A 21,202-nucleotide genomic window follows, 5' to 3' on the forward strand; every position below is an offset into this window, starting at 1 on the left:
GATATTTCTGATTTCCACCCAAATAGATTCAACCTATTCTCCATAGACTCTATATCATCTCTCACTACTGCCCTGATGTCATCCTTAAATATCAGCTACACCACTTCCCTTACCTTCCTGTCTGTCCTTCCGAATCATCTGATCCCCTGGATATTTGATTCCCAGTTGTGACCACCCTGCAAACATGTTTCTGTAATAGATTCATAGAACCTTACAGTGCAGAAAGAGGCCCTTCAGCCCATCGAGTCTGCACTGACCACAATCCCACCCAGGCCCTATCCTCATATCCTACATATTTTACCTGCTAATCCCTCTAACCTAAGCATCTTAGGACACTAAGGGGCAATTTTAGCATGGCCAATCAACCTAACCCACACATCTTTGGACTGTGGGGGGAAACCGGAGGAAACCCACGCAAACACAAGGAGAATGTGCATACTCCACACAGGCAGTGACCCAAGCTGGGAATTGAACCCAGGTCCTGTGAAGCAGCAGTGCTAACCACTGTGCTACCGTGCGCCCACTTAATGGCCACTAAATCATACTCATTCGCGATTCATGCTGTCAACTCATTGACCTTGTTTTGAATGCTGCGAGCATTTAGGTAAAGTGCCCTTATGCTAATTTTTAGATAGCATCTGCTGAACTCTGTGGATGCATTTCAGTTGTTTTATCATACTTGGTTCTAATGGATTAAAAACTTTTTTTTAGATCTTCAGTGTGATAGTAAATGGCATGTGCTTTGATGTTTCAATTAGAACTATTATTTGCTTTCGTGTTACTTTTGGTCTCTTTACACTGGTGAGACAACATATGAACCCATCACCTCCTTTCACAGAGCTTAGAGTGCTGTTAACACGTCAAGGTGATACCTAAAGTGGTGAAACTAATTCATGTCATACAATGAAAAATTGTAAAGCAGCTAATAATTCTATCAAATATCGGTTGACGCATTTTATCTTGGGAGTATGGATGGCAGCATGGAACTGGGGAAGTGGAAGGTGCATGCCCATGTCCTCGAACCTCACCCACCTGCTTTCTAGAAACTTTTTTGAACCCTCTTACTGGTATTGAGTTAAATATTAGAATTGTCAAATAAAACAACATACCGTTTTAAAAAAAAGCTTGTCTAAATGTGTACATGCAGTAATTTGTTGTTTCAGTATGATTGTGTCAAAATGCTTCACTAGTAATTTTATTTCAGATCTGTGAACTCATGACATTACCTATGGCAAAATGAGCTTTTAAATGTTATTTATTTATAAACAGTTAATTTTAAAAACAATTGTATGGTATTATATGACTGTCTAGCACTTTTTATATAAATTAATAGTCCAAATGATAGACAACCCTCAGATTCAGAACAAAGGCTTAACATGACTGTTACTATTTCAGATTACGCTGGTTATATGGGCTGTAATTCGAATTGGTCCCAATGGCTGTGATAGTATGGAGTTCCATGAGGAAGGGTTGCTACGGTTCAAACAGGTGTCTGACATGGGAGTGGTATATCCCATGCACAAGAGCACTGTGGGAGGCAGAAGAGATGAAGACTTGTTAATCACTGGCAACGACCAACCAGTAAGCCTAACCCATTATGTTTTAAAGTTTTGCAAGTTTAGTAAAGGTTAAAACTGTGACTAGAGTTGAGAAAGGATGCTGAGGTTAGCAGAGCTCTGACGTTAAATGTGAACCAACGTAATGCATTGGATGAACAGTGAAATATCCCTTAAAGTAATTGAATTTCCGTAAAGGGCCGGAAATATAAACATATTCATCCAGAGTCCTCCAATGATCTATCGTTCCCTCTTCCTATTTCTCATCTGCATACAGCCCCTCTGTAATATTGTTTTAAACAAGCTGATAAGGCCTAGCTCTACCTCACCACCATCTCTCTTAACCCCTCCGTGACATTTAATTTGCCGCACTGCTTGTCTGACATCCAGTATTGGATGAGCAAAATTTTTTTCCAATTAAATATTGGGAAGCCACTACCACCCAGCCTCCAATAGGTTTTGTTCCCTATTCTATCTCCCTTCCTGGCCACTTTTTTATTAGTTCGTGAGACATGAACATTGCTGGTTCAGTCAACATTTTATTATCTATCGTGGGTTTGGAAGTGATGTTAAAGGAGCCTTTGCAAATGCTGCAGTGTACCTTGTGGACAGTACATATGCTACCAATGTGTGTCTGGTGGAGAGAGGGAATGTTGAAGGTGGTGGATGGGGTACCAATCAAGTGGGTGGCTCTATCCTGGATGGTGTTGAGCTATTGAAGTAGTGTTGAAGTTGCAGTCATCCAGGCAAGTGAAGAGTATTCCTTTTGGGGTGAGGTATTGTCTACAGACCATGGGGACAGTATTTACATGGCTGGAATAGTTCTGTTTCTGGTTAATAGTAACCCCCAGGATATTGATAGTGGAGGATTCCACGATGGTGATGCCATTAAATGTCAAAGGGAGATGGTTAGATTCTCTCTTGTCAGAGGTGGTCATTTCCTGACACGTGTGGCACAAATGTTACTTGCCACTAATCAGCCCAAGCTTGAATATTGTCTGAGTCTTGCTGCATTTGGATATGGACTGCTTTAGTATCTGAAGGGCTCAGAACGATGATGAACATTGTGCAATCATCCACAAACATCCTCATCTTGCCTTATGATTGAGGGAGGATTATTAATGAAATAATTGAAGGTGGTTGGGTCTAGAACACTACCCAGTGGAACTTCTGCCTTAAGATCCCGGGACATTGACCTCCAATAACCATGACCATCTTCATTTGTACTAGGTGTGACTCCAACCAGTTGAGCTTTTCCCTCTGATTCCCGTTGACTTCAGTTTTGCTAGAGCTCTTTGATGTCAAGGGCTGTCACACACCTCACTTCTTGAAGGCAGCTCTTTTGTCCATGTTTGTGGCTGTATTGAGGTCAGGAGCCAAATGATCCTAGCAGAATGCAAACTAGCATCAGAGAGCATTGTCAACTTCATTTTCCACCACTTTGCTGATGATTAAGAGTAGATTGATGGGGCATTAATTGGCTGGTTTGAATTTGCTATGAGGAGAGGCTGAATAAACTAGGCTTGTACTCATTAGAGTTTAGAAGAATGAGGGGAGATCTCATTGAGACGTATAAGATGATGAATGGGATGGATAGGATAGAGGTGGAGAGACTCTTCCCGCTCAAAAAAGACAGTAGGACTAGGGGGCACAGCCTCAAGATAAAGGGGGGGCGGTTTAGAACGGAGTTGAGGAGGAACTTCTTCACTCAAAGGGTGGTGAATCTCTGGAATTCTCTGCCCGTTGAAGTGGTGGAGGCTGCCTCGCTAAATATTTTTAAGAAGCGGGTTGAAGGGTTTTTGATAAGAGAGGGGATTAAGGGTTATGGGGAGAGGGCGGGAAAGTGGAACTGAGCCACGACAGATCAGCCATGATCTTATTGAATGGCGGGGCAGGCTCGAAGGGCCAGATGGCCTACTCCTGCTCCTATTTCTTATGTTCTTATGTTCTTATGAACAGGACCTCCCCTGAGCATTTTCACATGTTGTCAGGTATGTGCCAGTATTGTAGCTGTACTGGGACAGCTTGGCTAGGGCTGTGGCTACTTCTGAAGTACCCGTCTTCAGTACTTTTGCCAGAATGTTGTCAGAGCCCATTGTCTTTGCAGTATCCAGTGCCTTCAGCCATTTCTTGGCATCATATGGAGAGAATCATATTGGCTGAAGACTGATGTGTGTTGCTGGGGACCTCAGAGAAAGCTGATATGGATCATCCGTTCAATCTTTCTGGCTGAAGCTAGCTGCAAATGTTTCAGCCTTGTCTTTTGATTTTATATTGTGTTCCCCCATCACTGGGGATGGAGCTACCTCTGGAATGTCCTTCTCCACTTAGTTGATCACTGCCAATTCACGACTGGATATTGCAGGACTGCGGCGCTTAGATTTGATCTATAGTTTGTGGGATTCTTTAGCTGTGTCTGTCATGTAATATGTCCACTGTTTTGGCCTGAGTTGTCTTGTTGCAGCTTCACCAGGTTGATACCTCAATATTGGGTATGCCTGGTGCTGCTCATGGCATGCTATCCAAAACTCCTCATTGAACTAAGGTTGATTCCCCAGCTTGATGGTAATGGTAGAGAGATATAATGGATAATCAGATTACAGATTGAGAGTATAATTCTGAGGCTGCAGACGGCCCAAAGCATCTCATGTATGACCTGCTAGATTTGTTCAAAGTCTATCCTGTTTAGCACTAATAGTGCTACACAACACGATGGAGGATATCCTCAATGTGAAGACTGGACTTCGTCTCCACAAGGTGGCCGCTCATACTAATACTGTCATAGTTGGTTAGATTGGTGAGGACAATATCCAAAAGATTTTTCACTCTTATAATTCCCTCATCACCTGCTGGAGACCCAGTCCAGCTACTATGTCCTTTAGGATTTGGCCAGCTCGGTCAGGGGTGGTGCTGCTGAATCACTCTTGGTGTTCAACATGGAGGAATACTGATTCTGAGCTGAGGGGTTATTGGTGTAGTGGTTATGGGAGGAGAGGAAGTAGATTGTAACCAGGAGGTTTCCATCCCCATGTATGACCTGTTACCATGAGACTCCATTGGAGTAGATGTTGAGGACTCCCTTCCAACTGTCTACCAGTGTGCCATCAACTTTGAGTCTTTCCTGTCAGTGTGACAGAACATAACCAGGGCTGATGACAGTGATGTCTGGGAAATTATCTGCACAGTGACTCCAGGAGTATCACTGTGTCAGGCTGGTTTGTCTGTGGGACAGCTCTCCCAATGTTGGCACAAGCCTCCAGATGTTAGTAAGCAGAATTTGCAGGGTTGACAGGACTGGATGTAGTGCTGTTATTGCCTAGGTTGATGCTGGGTAGTCAGTCCAGTTTTATTCTTTTTTTTAAGGCTATCAGAGCTGCCACACCTCCCCAGTGACTGTTACAGGCTGACTGACTTGTGTGCACATGCGTGTATGGATGTGTGAACGTGTGCCTGCATAGCGGGGGAGTGGATTTGCTGAGCTTTCTATTACCAGATGGTATAGGGGGTCACGTTAAGTGGCAGTATGATACAACTGAGTAGCTTGCTAGGCTACTTCAAATGGTATTCAAGAGTCTCCCATATTGCTGTGGGTCTGGAGTCATATGTAGGCCAGGCTGGGTGAGCATGGCAGAGTTGCTTTCCTAAAAGACTTTAATGAACCAGATGGATTTTATGTTAATCAACAATGGTTTCATGGTCTCCATTGGACCAGCTTTTTTTGATTCCAGATTTATAAATTGAATCAAATTCCACCAGTTTCTGTGGTGAGATTTGAACCTGTGCCTCCAGAGCATTAACCTGGGTCTGTGAATTACTAGTTCAGTGATACTACAATATCACTGCACTCCCACTTAGAGGATGACCCAGACTATATGTCACGGCGTCCTAACCTAGGGTTGAGCATCTGACTTGTTCTCTTTGCTCCTTCCTTTGCCATCCCACAGCATTCTTTTCCAACACCAGGACTTCTCATTTTCACCTCTAATGTCACCTTTTTCCACCCCTGCATTAGTCAATTTGCTGAACTTCTCATCCATACATTTGTTACCCCAGACTGGGTCCCATCCCAGCAACAATTCAAATGTGAAATACCCATCTCTCAATGGCATTGCTTTCCAAACTATTTCCAATGTAGCCTCATTTTAACACTTAACGCGACCCCATATATCACCTGGTAACAGAAAGCTCAGCAAATCCACTCCCCCGCCATGCAGGCACGCATGCGCACACAAGTCAGCCAGCTTGTAACAGTCACTGGGGAGGTGTGACAGTTCTGATAGCCTTAGCCAGTTTGCAGCAGATTCATCAGTCCCCTGTTCTTGAACTTACCAGCTTTTAAGAATATTTTTAATAAATATTTTTAATCAAAACGTGCAATTTTTCTCCTCACATTTCTCCAGAGCAAAGTTATGCTGGGGGAAAACTGTAGTTGAAGCTCTCCCCTTTCAGAAAGGATCATGTAATAATTAGGGAAGTTACTCCCCCACTAAACTGCACCCCCAACCCCTGCACCTATCTCTTGATGCACCTGGGTCAACGACTAGGAACTTCCAAATTGGTGATTTTCCTGAAAATGGTCTTGAGAAGAAGATAAACAATTCCTGGGGACCAGGCTATGATTGTCAAAACTGGATCCAGTAGAAAGATTGAGTGGAAAGAACAAAGTGGGGAAGGAGAAAATCAGTGGCTCTCGTGCCCAACTTGCGGTTCATTGTGTTGGCACTTGTTGGAACTCCCCTCCCAAACTTGGAGAGAGAGACTGAGATATGAGCAGGAAAGGACTGGACACTGTCTGGGCCTTGGTGTATCAGTAATATTGAAAATACAGTGAGTGTCCCATTACAAATAATATTTATATAATACAATGCAGTATGAGCCAATATATTGATAGTTTCCAGTTTAATAACACCAAATCATTCTTTTAAAGCCTATCTCAAAAAAGAACTCTATTTCATTGTGAGTAATTATGTGTAGGCAATCGACTTTGGATGTAAATATGTTAAACACAACAAATTGGAAGAATTATTGTAAATACCAAATCATCTGTAATGTGTGTAATACTCTGTAATTTAAATACAATAGGTTACAGTCTAAAACATTGATTAGTATTTTTATTGGAAATTGGATACTTTTTTATTTGCTTTTTAGGCTTCTTTGTGCACCGTACCATTCTCCCTCTTTTGAAGGAGATTGGAGCGGGTAATGAACCTACCTCTCTATCTCTTCCTATGGTTTTTGAGAAGACATGAAGCATTAGAATAGCCTGGGATGTTTTCTTTCCTGACCTGTGGGGAAATAGCTTACACTAGTTGCCTGTCTCCAACAACTTAGTTGAAATTGAAAACTCTTAAGAAATTGAGACCTGCTAAGACCTGCTCCACAGACAACCAGTCAAATTATTATTTAGTTTATTTATTTGGTAACTTGGAGAATGGCAAAGAAAAACAAACATTAGTTGAGTTTCTGTGCAATTCTTATTTGTGATGCATGTTAGTTCATCTATGGATTTATGATAACTTTGGTTTCTGTGCCCCTTTAGGTGGTGTTTCAGCAAGGAACAACCAAGCTCAGTGTAGAACAAGACAAAACCTCCATCAGCAGTGACATTGGCATGTCCTTTGTTGATCCCAGGACCCAGAAAACTGTGTTCAGCACTGACTATGATACCCATGAGTTCCATTTGCCCAAAGGCGTGAAGACACTGAATGTACAAAAGGCATCCACAGAGAGGGTTAGTGCTCAAAATGTTAGGTTTTTTGATGTTCACGATCTCGTGCTATTTCATACATGATAGCTGCTATTTTATTGTGGGAGTATCTAATCCTGTGATTTCATAATCTGAGTAAGAAGTCTCACAACACCAGGTTAAAGTCCAACCAGTTTATTTGATAGTAAACCCACAAGCTTTCGGAAATGCTGTTCATTCGTCAAGTGTGTGGAAAGTTCTGATCAGAGAAGGGCACACCTGACGAAGGAACAGCATTCCCTGCAGAATTCCCAGCCTATGCCCTATTCTCATGGCCACAGTAGTTACGACTGGCCCAGTTTACTTGCTAGCCAATGGTAACCCTCATTATGTTGATACTAGGGAAATGCAGCAGTGGTAATGTCACTGAATGTCATGGAGAGATGTTGAAATGGTTGTTGGAGATGGTTATTGCACAGCACTTGTGTGGCACTACTGTTACTTGCCACTTATCAGCCTCAGCCTGAATATGGCCCAGGTCTTGCTGCAATAAAGACACAGACTGCTTCGGTATCTTAAGAATCTTGAATGGTGCTGAACATTGTGCAGTCATCACTGAACATCCCCATTTCTGACTTTATGATGGAAGGAAGGTCATTGATGAAATAGCTGAAGATGATTGGGCTCAGGACACTCCCCTGAGGAAGTGATGTCCTGGGACTGAAGTAAAAAACAGTACTTTCTGTGGCCATGGTGCTTTCTTGTCCTCTCTGCAGCATTTGATGTGCTTGATCATACCATTCTCCTCCATTATTCAGTTTGATGATACTGTTCTCGTTTGTTTCTATTCTTACTGAAGCATTCCTAACCTGAGTATTTACAGACTACTGTGATATCTGGAGTCCCCACATGATCCTTCTTGGCCCCTATCCTTTTCCTTACCAACAGGTTGCCCTTTGATGACATTGTCCACAGCCATTGGATAGCACTTAGCCTCCAGTTCTATTTCTTGATTTCTGCTGTCTTGCTGGTTATTTGACAGTTAGTATTCTATGGGCTGCAGCTCTTCCAGCTAAACATTAGGCAGCTGTAGTCTTCATTTCTTTCTCCCCACCCCCTGAAGCAACCCACCTTTACCCAAAAATTAAAAGTGAACCCAGCACTAACTCTTCTTCAATCTTAGAAACACCATTTACTCTTTTAAAGAAATTCTTTCAATAATAACATGGAGCCCTATTAGAAATACATGCTGAATATCACCTTCCAAACCCATGACCGCTCCCATTTAGAATCACACGGGGAGCAGATTTGTGGGCATACCACCACTGGAAGTTCCTTCAAATCACTCATTATCCTAACTTGGAATTATAATCGCCATTCGTTCACTGTTGCTGGGTCAAAATTTTGTAACTCACTTCCTAACATGACGGGACTGCAGTGAATCAAGCTCACCACTACCTTCTCAAAGGCAGTTAGGGATGGGCAATTAGTGCTGGCCTAGCCAGTGAAGCCCACATCCATTGAATTAAAAAAAACAGATCTCGATAGATTGTTCTCTTCTAATGATTTATATTTCTCCTCACAATATATAATGGAGCTGTTTTTGTTTGAAAATCAATTCACTTTTCACCCTTAAAATTTCTGATGTGCTGTGTGTCTATTTCTGTGGCCACCCTTGCTCATGTTTCATTCGCATCCCTGCATTTCATCACGGCACTTGCATGTGTCCATTGCACTGATATTCAGATAGTGTGTGTATATATAGATGGGAATGCATGCTGTTTATTTTCACATGACATTTGTCATTCACAAGTTATGGTCTGTTCCATAAGTATCATATTTATTGATATATAAATCTATTTATGGTTTTTCTAAGAGGGAAAGAAGATTCAGCTTTAATTCTTTAGATTGCTGTATGGAACATTACATTAGTTGGTTTAAGTAATTTCCTTGCACTTACAACAATAAACATTTCTGTTGCTGTTAAGCAAAAGTCTAAAACTAATACCATGAGAATAAAATCTTGTAGAACTTCCAATTAGCAAGTAAATGAATTGTGAACTTCTACATCAATGTTAATGCATTCAATATAAGCTACTGAAACAAACTAGATCATTATTCTTACAGATAACAAGCAATCACAGCACTGATCTTCAGATTCATGCTGGTGGCCGAGTGATTGTGCGTGGAAATGAAGGAGTCTTTATCATGGGCAAGACCATTGAATTTCGCATGAGGGGTGATATGGAACTGAAGGCTGTGAGTGTGGAAATCTTTGCTAACTTTGTTGTCATTTAATTTCTCACAACAAATTGTTCTTTTTCTTGCATCTGTGTTCTCTGGAGACATTCAAAGTATTTATGAGCATTTAGCAAATCATCTTTCTAAAATATATTTTTTTTTGAATTGCCCTTACAGGCAGAGTTGGGGAAAATTGAGGAAAAAGGAATGTCATTCAATGAATACTTCCTATCTGTCTTCACAGTAGAAGACGCAAATAGTCAGGTCCCAAGGGTCTAGTGCGAATGAGAAACTTAATTTAGGCTTTGCAAATAGTACTGGAGGAATTAATCAGACTAAAAGACAACAGATCCCTGCACCTGATGGCCTACATCTTAGCTTTTAAGAGGTCGCTGCAGAGATGGTGAATGCACTGATTTTTGATCTACCGCAATTCCCTGAATTTTAGAATAGTCCCTGCAATTTGGAAGGTAGCAAACGTAACCCCACCACTCAGGAAAGTAGGGTGCGAGAAACTGGGGAACAAGAGGCTAATTAATGTTAAAGCGAAATACTGCGGATGCTGGAAATCTGGAATAAAAACAGGAAACAATGAAAATACTCAATATGCCAGGCAGTGTCTGTAGAGAGAGAAATAATTAACCTTTCAGGTCAATGACGTTCCTCTTCAGAACTGAGAAACGTCTTAGGTTTTGAACAAGTAAAAGGAGGGAGGATAAACAGAGAACAACACAGCACGGGAAACAGGCCCTTCGGCCCAACGAGCCCGCGCGGCCATTTCAACATTGTGAATCCCTCTTCCACCCATGACCCTTGCCTACGCTAATGGCACTCCACATTGGAAACCAGATTGAGGGGATACTAATTTAGGGACAAATTGTTGCACCAATTAGCCTAAGAGCACATCTTTGGGGTGTGGGAGGAAACCGGAGCACCCGGAGAAAACCCACACAAGCACAGAGAGAATGCGCAAACTCCCACAGACACTGGCCCAAATCCATGTATCTGCACAGCAAACGGTGATAGTCACTGAGCTGTCGTGTTGCCCATCAGCTGGTCCAGTTTAAGCGTACGCTAACAACGTGAAGCACTAGGCTACTCTCGAAACATCCAAGAGCAGCCCTCGCACGACCCACCGCGTGTATGCCCCTTGTTGGACAACAAGGCGGACTGAAGCACCTGTGGATTGAAAGAGAAAAACATCAATACATTCACATCCTTACGCAAACCTTCAAGGGAATCCCCAGAAGCTCAAAAGTAAAACAAGTGAGCCAGAAAATATGATGGACGGTCCATAAGAATCAGTTGTTTCCCAGGGACGTCCCAAGGCTCTTGATCCTCTTTTTAAAACCGTCTCCTATATCCCTCCATCGCCATCCCACTCATGTGCCTATCTAAGTATCCCTTAAACAACTCCAGTGTGCCTGCCTTCACCGCCTTACTTGGCGGAGCATTCCATACCCCCACAACCCTCCGTGTGAAAAACCTCCCTCTAACATCTGAATTGTACCTCGCCCTAAGCCTGTGGCCCCTCGGAATATTTATTTCCAATCTAGGAAAAAGCTTACCACTGTTTATCTATACCCTTCATATTTGCGTCAAGATAGGAAGAAAAACATTGCAATTGATGAGATTTTAATGTGATGCGAATTCTGTGGGCATCTGTGAATAACCGTCACAGGTACCAGGTGTGGCTAGGTAGAGTCTTGAAATAATTTTGTTTTGGTGACCAGGAGGAGGCAATGGCTTACTGGTATTATCACTAGATTATTAATCCAGAAACACAACTAATGTTTTGAGTACCCAGGTTCGAATCCCACTATGTCAGATGGTGGAAGTTCAATTCAAAGAACAAAAACAGCCCGGGAAACAGGCCCTTCGGCCCAACGAGCCCGCGCCGCCATTTTAACATTACCAGTCCCCCCCCCCCCCACCCATGACCCTTATCTACGCTTGTGGCATTCCACATTGAGGGAAACTAATTTAGGGACAATTTATTACCTCCTATCAGCCTAATAGCACATCTTTGGGGTGTGAGAGGAAACCGGAGCACCTGGAGAAAACCCACACAAGCACAGGGAGAATGCGCAAACTCCCACAGACACCGGCCCAAATCCATGTGTCTGCACAGCAATGATAGTCACTGAGCTGTCGTGTTGCCCAGCATCTAGTCCAGTTTAAGCACGCACTAACGACGTGAAGCACTAGGCTATTCTTGAACATCCAAGAGCAGCCCTTGTACGACCCATCGCGTGTATGCCCCTTGTTGGACAACAAGGCGGACCGACTTAAAACCTGTGAATTAAAAGAGAAAAACATTAGTATCATTCCACATCCTTTTACATTACCAGGGACATCCCAATGCTAATGAACCTTATTTAAAACAATCTCCCACATCCTCCAATCTCCAACCCACTCATGTGCCTGTCTAAGTAACTCTTAAACAACTCCAGCGTGCCTGCCTCCACCACCTTACTTCAAGGAAGTCCCCAGAAGCTCAAAAGTAAAACAAGTGAGCCAGAAAATATGATGGACGGTCCATAGGAATCAATTGTTTCCCAGGGACGTCCCAAGGCTCTTGATCCTCTTTTTAAAAGTCTCCTATATCCCACTCATGTGCCTATCTAAGTATCCCTTAAACAACTCCAGTGTGCCTGCCTTCACCGCCTTACTTGGCGGAGCATTCCATACCCCCACAACCCTCCATGTGAAAAACCTCCCTCTAATATCCGTGTTATACCTCTCCCCGCCTCCCCCTAAGCCTGTGGTCCCTCGTACTGTGTGCCTCTAACATAGGAAATAGCTTACATCTGTTTACTCTATCTATACCCTTCATTATCTTATATATACATAAATTAGATCCCCCCTCAGTCGCTGTCTTTCAAGGAAAAACAGCCCCAATTTGCTCAATCTTTCCTCATAACCCAGTCCTTCCATACCAGGCAGCATCCTGGTAAACCTCCTCTGCACTCTCTCCAGAGTCTCCACGTCCTTCCGGTAGTAAGGCGACCAGAACTGGACGCAGTACTCCAAATGCAGCCTAGCCAACATTCTATACAACTGCAACATTAGACTCCAGCTCTTATACTCTATACCCCTTCCTATAAAGGCGAACATACCATAGGCTTTCCTCACAACCTTCTCCACTTGTACTGCCACCTTCAAAGACTTGTGCACTTGCACCCCCAGGTCCCGCTGCGTTTCTATAGTCTTTATAGACTTACCCTTTATCATATAACTCCCCCCTACATTATTCCGGCCAAAATGCATCGCCTCACATTTATCAGGATTAAACTCCATTTGCCATATATCTGCCCAATATACCAGCCTATCAATATCCCATTGTATTGCCAGACACTGCTCCTCACTGCCCGCCAATCCAGCCATCTTAGTGTCATCTGCAAATTTGCTGATCACACCACTTACTCCCTCTTCCAAGTCATTTATAAATACTACAAAGAGAAGAGGCCCCAGTACTGAGCCCTGTGGCACACCACTAGTGACAGACCTCCAGCTAGGAAAGGACCCTTCCACTACTACTCTGTCTCCACTTAGCAAGCCAGTTTTCAACCCATCTAGAAACCTGGCCTTGTATCCCATGAGCCTTAATCTTTTCTACCAACCTACCATGAGGGACTTTGTCAAATGCCTTAGTGAAATCCATATAGATGACATCAACGGCTCGTCCTTCATCTACCGTTTTTGTCACCTCAAAAAATTCTACCAGATTCGTAAGGCAAGACTTCCCCTTTACAAAGCCATGCTGTGTATCCTTAATCAGATCGCAACGCTCTAAGTGCTCATACATCCTATCCCTAAGAATCCTCTCCATCAACTTGCCTACCGCTGACGTCAAACTCGCTGGCCTATAGTTACCAGGGTTATCCCTAATATCCTTTTTAAACACGGTACCATGTTCGCTATCCTCCAGTCCTCTGGGACCTCACCTGTGTCCAAAGAAGAGACAAAGATTTACGTCAGAGGCCCAGCAATTTCATCTCTCACCTCGCTAAGCAGCCTAGGTTAAATGCCATCGGGCCCCGGAGATTTATCAATTTTACGGCTACCTAAAAGCCCTAACACTTCTTCCCTCGTAATGGATAGTTCCTTCAATTGGTCTAAAGCCCCTCACCTTTGTGAATACCAACGCAAAGTATTCATTCAGGATGTCCCCCATTCCCTCGGACTCTAAGCACAATTCCCCTCCTCTGTCCCTGAGGGGACTGATTTTTCCCCTAGCCACCCTTTTGTTCCTAACATAGGAGTAAAACGCCTTTGGATTTTCCTTAACCCTACCTGCCAAAGCCATTTCATGCTCCCTTTTTGCCCTCCTAACACCCCTTTCTAGATAGGATCTAGATAGGCTGGGCGAATGGGCCAGGAACTGGCAAATGGAATTTAATGTTGGCAAGTGTGAGGTGGTCCACTTTGGTAGGAATAATGGTAGGAAGGATTATTACTTATGTGGCGAAAAACTGCAGCAGGCGACGGTGCAGAGGGACCTCAGGGTCCTTGTGCATGAGTCGCAAAAACCCAGCTTGCAGGTGCAGCAGGTGGTCAGGAAGGCAAATGGGATGCTGGCCTTCATAGCGAGGGGGATTGAATATAAAAGTAGGGAGGTCTTGCTGCGGCTGTATAGGGCATTGGTGAGGCCGCACCTGGAGTACTGTGTGCAGTTTTGTTCGCCGTACTTACTCAAGGATATTTTGGCCTTGGAGGGAGTGCAGAGGAGGTTTACTAGGCTGATGCCGGAGTTGAGGGGGCTGAGCTATGAGGAGAGGCTGAATAAACTAGGCTTGTACTCGTTAGAGTTTAGAAGAATGAGGGGAGATCTCATTGAGACGTATAAGATGATGAATGGGATGGATAGGATAGAGGTGGAGAGACTCTTCCCGCTCAGAAAGGACAGTAGGACTAGGGGGCACAGCCTCAAGATAAAGGGGGTGCGGTTTAGAACAGAGTTGAGGAGGAACTTCTTCACTCAAAGGTTGGTGAATCTCTGGAATTCTCTGCCCGTTGAAGTGGTGGAGGCTACCTCGCTAAATATTTTTAAGACACGGGATGATGGGTTTTTGGTAAGAGAGGGGATTAAGAGTTATGGGGAGAGGGCGGGAATGTGGAACTGAGCCACGACAGATCAGCCATGATCTTATTGAATGGCGGGGCAGGCTCGAAGGGCTAGATGGCCTACTCCTGCTTCTATTTCTTATGTTCTTATGTTCTTTTGAGATCCCTCTACTCTTTCTGTATTCCTCCAACGCTCTCTCCATTCCCAGTTGCTTAGACCTAACATACACCTCTCGTTTCTTCCTGACCAAATCCTCAATATCTCTAGTAATCCATGGCTCTCTAATCCTACCTTTCCCATCCTTCCTCTTAACCGGCATATGCCTTTCCTGCACCCATTTCAGTTTTCCCTTGAAAGATTCCCACATGCCTAATGTGGACTTGCCCTCCAACAGTCTGTATCCCTAAGCTCCTGCCTAATCCAGCTGTATCTAGCCTTCCCCCAATTTAGCATCCTCCCCTTAGGACAGCACTCATGTTTTTCCATTAGTATCCCAAAGTAGACAGAGTTGTGATCACTAGAAGCCACATGTTCACGTACTGCGACCTCAACCACCTGACCCGGCTCATTGCCCAGAACTAAATCCAGTATAGCCCCCTCTATAGTCGGGCTATCTACATACTGCTCCAAGGACCCTTCCAATACACATCTTACGAATTCCTCCCCGTCCGAACCCCCGGCTCTAGGCACCTTCCAATCCACCCCAGGGAGATTAAAATCTCCCTCTACAGCAATCCTGTTCTTCCTCCACTTATCCAAAATGTCTCTACATATACCCTCTTCCACTGCCTGCGGGCTGTCAGGCAGTCTGTAGTACACCCTTAGCATAGTAATCGCTCCTTTCCTATTCCTCAACTCCACCCACAGAGACTCAATTCCTAACCCCTCTATATTATCCTCCCTCTGCACCGCTGTGATGTGCTCCCTAACTAACAACACCACTCCCCCTCCTCTTTCAGTAAAAATTCAGTTAAAAAAAATCTGGAATTAAGAATCTACAGATGACCATGAAACCACTGTCGATTGTCGGAAAAACTCATCTGGTTCGCTAATGTCCTTAAGGGACATTACCTGGTCTGGCCTACATGTGACTCCAGAGCCACAGCAAAGTGGTTGGTTCTCAACTGCCCTGGGGCAACTAAGGATGGGCAACAAATGCTGGCCAGCCAACAACGCCCGTATCCCACAAATTATTAAAAAAATTTTTTAACAAGTTTGGAAAATGGGGAAGCCAGCAATTAGAAAGTTAAATTTTAATTTTTAGAGCACGAGCTTCTGAACACACTTCTTGAGGCATTGCATTGGCATTTCTAATACTAATTCCCTTTTCGTTTTCCAAGAAAGCACATACTTGAAGCTGCCTATCTAATGTCCTAATAGTGATTGGTTTTACTAAAGCACAATTTTTTTTTCTTAGGTAAACAGTATTATTCTTAATGGAACTGTGATGATTAATACATCACGGCTTCCACACTCATCGACAGGAGAGTTCCTGGTAGGTGATGGCTGGGAGCGCTATAAACTCTGCATGTGTGCAGATGGAACACTCTTCCGAGTCCAGGTGAAAAACAGAAATACAGGTTGTCAAACATCCAATAATCCCTGTGGAATCATGCACTGAAGATGACACCCTATAAGAGAATGAGAAATGAAGGGAATGATGATAACATGTTGTCAAATGTCTTTCATACAAAAAACATGAGGCCAATTTATTGCAAAATAATCATTATTAACCAGTCTGTTACAGCCACGGATGCTTGTGACCTAAGTGCCTGATAATTGCAATGCATAACAAAAAATACAAGAGTTTCCGTTGCTCATCAAATTGAAACAATGGCATTTCGCTAAAAGCAGGAAAGACATCTACAAAGCCTATGTAGTAGATATTGGGCTAGAATATAGATAAAGATAAATAAAATTTTTGATGAAATTAAAACCACAAATAGTTTGAATCTCACATGAAGCATTTTTCTTAAATTGTCATTTTCCAAAAATTGAATAACTCCATTCATTGAATGTCAATAACAAACAACACTGTTTACCTTTAGAATTATAAAACTAGCTCCATTTCATTATATTTTAGAGTTTGGCAACAAGCACGTAATTGTTTTGTATAAAAGCATATTAAAGCTAAGCATTTTTAATTGTGCAGTTGGACTAGGATTTTCCCAGTTCTAGATATTAAAGCAAGAAGTGAAACTTGTCTTTATTGTTTAGTAGATGCCCCCAAAAATCTTTGTATTAATAATTCAAAATCAGTGAAATAGTTATATGGGAAACCTCATTTTAACATTTTACCTGGAGGGATTCATATATTGTATCTAATTTTCTATTGAATTTACACTGGTTTACGGTGTAATTTTCAACCACTTCATTGCAAGTCCCAAGCTACAATATTGTGATGATGTTTAAAGAGATTGATTGGGATTTTTCATCAAGCTGGTGTGAGCCCATGACTCTTGTCTAATTAATTTTGAACAAAAAGAATCATGAGCAGAAGACCTTGAGCACTATGTTCTTTTCACCCACCTTACTGAATCAGGGGACACGCTTGATAGCATAATAAAAACACTGCTCTGATTTCGGGGAGCGGAAAATGGGCAACTGTGCCCTTTAACTTTAGATTTTGTCTGTTACGTTAGAAAACTCCTTTGAAACACGGACAAGAAAATTGGATAATGTTTGGAAGAAATAAACATAATGAAGTAGAAATAAAACCTAAATATTAACACTTGCTGCTCTGTAGTTAACTGAAAACTACATGAATCATCTCCTTTAAAAAAAGTTACATTTATAAAAAATTGGAAAATGTAAATTGATTAGTTGAATGCCTGAATATGGGCCTATCACTGAATTATGCTCATTTGTGCAACTTTTAAGGTAAGGAAATTTCCTACCTTTCATAGACCAAACTGCAAGTCAAATATGTTGCTCACAAAACTTTTTGCAGTGAAAGAAAATGGTGACTAGTTTAAATGCCATGTTAAATATTGTTTTTTCTCCTAAAGGATTTCCAAATTAAAGTTGGAATAACCTGCTTGAAACATTGTTTGTGACTGAAAGTCTGTAGACTGTTCATCAAAAGTTAGTCATTTTTGAAGAGTGAATACAAAGGTAACTGAGCTTTGGAGCTACAGCCTCACTCACCATACTATATATACGACTTGTTGCAATTTATAGATGATTTTGATTTTAATTTTCATATATACAATGGAAACAGAAGAAAATGAAAAAGAGCACAACAAATTTGAGAATAAGACTTAATCTGTTACCCGCACTTTATCTGTTGAAAGATTCTAGAATAGAATCATCCTTGTGTCTATTTTGGCCCTCATGCGTGTGGCTGACTTCATTCACATTGATTTTTAACGACTGTCTGAATCCAATCTGGAAGTTAAAGTAACTCCTAACCAATACGAGTTTGAAGAGTAGCAAAATGAGAGCCATGTGCTTATAAGCAAAATATCTTATTTGCTGCAACAGCACAGAAAATCTGTGTTACTTGCATTGCAGGTATTTAGTTTTTCAGGAAGTAAGTCACCACATCACATAATTTGCATGGTGCTCTGACCCTAGCCTTGACAAACTCTTACTTCTATTAGAAAAAAAGAACGTTAATTGAAAAGTAGACACTAAATTTAATTCTATGCTTAATAAAAAAACAGAAGTGTGTTTTGTGTCCTGAGATTCATGTTTATGACTTGACATCTAAGCTACTGAATGGCATTACTGCTTTGTAATTGTTCTGAAGTATCTGTATTGCATATCTACAATCTTAACAAAATATAATGTAGCTATATTGGTCTGCTTCTTTACTGTTCTTTTCCCATAGGCCAGTGTGACACTGAATATTGTCACGGTGGTGAATTAGTGGAAAACAAATGATTGCTTGTAACTGATTATTCAGTTGTTGATACCAAGTGCTGATAGTAGTAACTCATTGTTCTCTCTCATTAAGCAGTTTATTACAACAACTCAATGATCAAAAGTTTGATCATGCTGTTTTGTTTAGCAGCCAACATAGTTTTTATTTAATTTTGACTTAGTTGCAAATTGCTTTTTGTTTTGCAATACATTGTGTGGCACTTTTAGGCATTGCTGGTGTATTTATATATCTATTTAAAATATATTATTTGTGTGATAATATAATGTGCATGATGTTAAGAATTTTTAGTTTTAAACATTGAGATAAAATGACAGTTGGATTGCCACTAGTGTTGGGATTTGTACAAATCAACTGGTTTTGGAGATGTTTCTATATTTTTTTGAAAGGCCATTTGCCTCTTATCACCCATCCAACTTTTTGTGCAGAAAAAAATACTTCTTTAGTGTTAACACCAATATCTCTTCATTACCCTTTTTCCCCCCCCCCCCCCCAAGTTATTTTAATTTCCCTTTTCACCCACTTCTTGATTATTTTAATAAAACAACTATCCTGGAAAGGGAGCTAAATTTAATTGTTAATCAAACTCCCATGAACTCAAATCATTTATTTAAATGGAGAAAATGAAAACAAAGTAATAATCTTTGAAAGTTAAATAGAAGAGAGGCTGGTGTAGAGATCTCTATTAATATGTATAAAAACAGACTACAAATTTGTATTACACTTGTTGGTGATCAGACTGCTAGTTCAACATGCTGAAGAATAGGTTCTCATCACAGCATTCTTGAACACTACCTGTATTTGTTTGTAATTATTATCTTACAAGAGCTATAACAGTGTGGCAAAAGTGTTGATCTGAGCGTGGGTGCATTATACTGCAGTATGTTTCAATTGTTTTTCCACCACAATTGTAGGAAACCTTTTCATTAATGTTTACAAACTCAAAAAAATTGCTAAATGAAGTATTAATTACTACCTTTTTTGTGCGTTTAATAAATATTATTTGTTTGAATAACTGTCTTAGAAACTTATGCTTTGGTAGATTATGTAGAATTTTTTTTTGGTTTGACAAAGCAATTTATATTTGGTTTTGACCCTAGTAACCTATTAACTCCTATATATAAAATATTCAGTTTAACATTCAAGTAAATTGTAATACATTGTAAAAATGACCTTCCTGTGGGATCTTCCAGTGTTGCTGAAGGTGAACCACGCTGTAGGTTTCTTAGTGGTGAGAGGTGCGTAGGACAGGAAATCCCATTGACAGTAAAATATATCTGGGGAGGAGTGGAAAATCCCACCCTCAGTGATTTGCTTAAAGCCATATTCCAAAGAAATGAGAGATTTGTACAGGACTGTTTAATCTTTCAGAAGCTGATTTATTTTCATTTGATATAGATTTTCTTTTACAGTATGTTCTGAGCATTTTTTACATCACATAGTTGCATGATTTTGAACACTTTAAGGTCAATATTTTCCCTCATATTGGGAAAGGCTGATGTCTGGCAGGAAAGGCAGCTTAGAAGCAGTCAAAGCCAATGGTGGTTTCTCACCCAGCACTTCGAGAAAAGAAACTTGAAGTCACAGATTCCAATGACAACTGATGGGGTGTGCATCTAGTTAGCTTACTACCCAGGGGAACTCTGAGTGCAGTGCTCAGGGGTGGGGGATGGGGTCATGTCTGGGCACTGCCCCTCACATTAACCACTTCATGGGCAATTAGGAATGTGCAACGAATGCTGGTCTGCTGGATATGGTTCTTGTACTGGGGAATTAGATGCATTAACCATCAGCAGCAGAATATTTAGGGACTAGAGAGTCAGCCATCTGACCCATCAAGTTCACTTACTCTCCGACAAAGCATCTTACCCAGGCCCACCAACTGCCCTATCCCTATAACTCCGTGCATTTACTCTGCTAATCCCCCTAATTTGTACATCTGGAGCATTAAGGAGCAATTTAGCAAAGCTAGTCCATCTAGCTTTGATCTGTGGGAGGAAACCAGAACAGCTGGAGGAAACCCATGCAGAACAGGGAGAATGTGCAAACTTCACAGCCACTCAGGCTGCAGTCAAACCCAGAGACAGTGGCAACATGGATTCAAAGTTGGATACAAAGAATGACAGAGTACAGAGAATAGTGGTAAGCAGTTTTTTGGATTGGAGGAAGGTGCATAATATGTTCCCCAATGGTTGGTGCTAGGATTCTATAAATTTCATTTGTTAATTCATCAAATGTTACATACCACTTATGAAAATATTTCTCCAGTTCTTGTCTTAAATTTCAGAATATTAATGACCAAGATTTGGATGTACAGTGCACAATTTTGAAGCCTGCAGATGATGCTAAACTTGAAGTTTTGTGACTGTAAGTAGGATAATGATAAATTTCAAAAAGATATTGACAGACTAGTAGAACAGATAGACATGTGGTACTTGAAATATAATGCAAAGAAATGGAGGCTGATGCATCTTGGTAGAAAGAATGAGTAGAAATAATATAAGGGTACAGTTCTAAAGTGGGTATAAGAACAGAGATGGAGTAGTAGAAATGTATATATCACTGAAGGTAGCCAGATAATTGAGAAAATGGTTGAAAAGATTTTCAGGATCCTGGGCTTTATAAACAGAGGCACAGAGTACAAAAGCACAGTTATGATTAATTTTTATGAAACAATTCTGTGCATCACACTTTAGAAATATGAAGGATTTAGGGAGGGTGCAGAAAAGAGGCAATTACAGATGGATTGATAATGCTAGGATTGTTCT

General features: G+C 41.4%; 1 protein-coding gene across 1 annotated transcript in view; it reads left to right on the top strand.

Annotated features, from left to right (window-relative positions):
* Nucleotides 1-19,443, top strand: part of sgcb (sarcoglycan, beta (dystrophin-associated glycoprotein)) — a 33,754-nt gene extending 14,311 nt beyond the window's left edge. The window contains exons 3-6 of the mRNA XM_080187681.1: nucleotides 1,396-1,581; nucleotides 7,096-7,287; nucleotides 9,370-9,501; nucleotides 15,969-19,443. Coding sequence (XP_080043807.1) covers nucleotides 1,396-1,581; nucleotides 7,096-7,287; nucleotides 9,370-9,501; nucleotides 15,969-16,172 — 714 coding nt within the window. The 3' untranslated portion in view covers nucleotides 16,173-19,443. The remainder of the gene's footprint in view (nucleotides 1-1,395; nucleotides 1,582-7,095; nucleotides 7,288-9,369; nucleotides 9,502-15,968) is intronic.
* The last annotated feature ends 1,759 nt before the right edge of the window (nucleotides 19,444-21,202 follow it).

Source organism: Carcharhinus amblyrhynchos, chromosome 1 (assembly GCF_965287045.1).
Source record: "Carcharhinus amblyrhynchos chromosome 1, sCarAmb.v2.hapA, whole genome shotgun sequence".
NCBI lineage: Eukaryota > Metazoa > Chordata > Chondrichthyes > Carcharhiniformes > Carcharhinidae > Carcharhinus > Carcharhinus amblyrhynchos.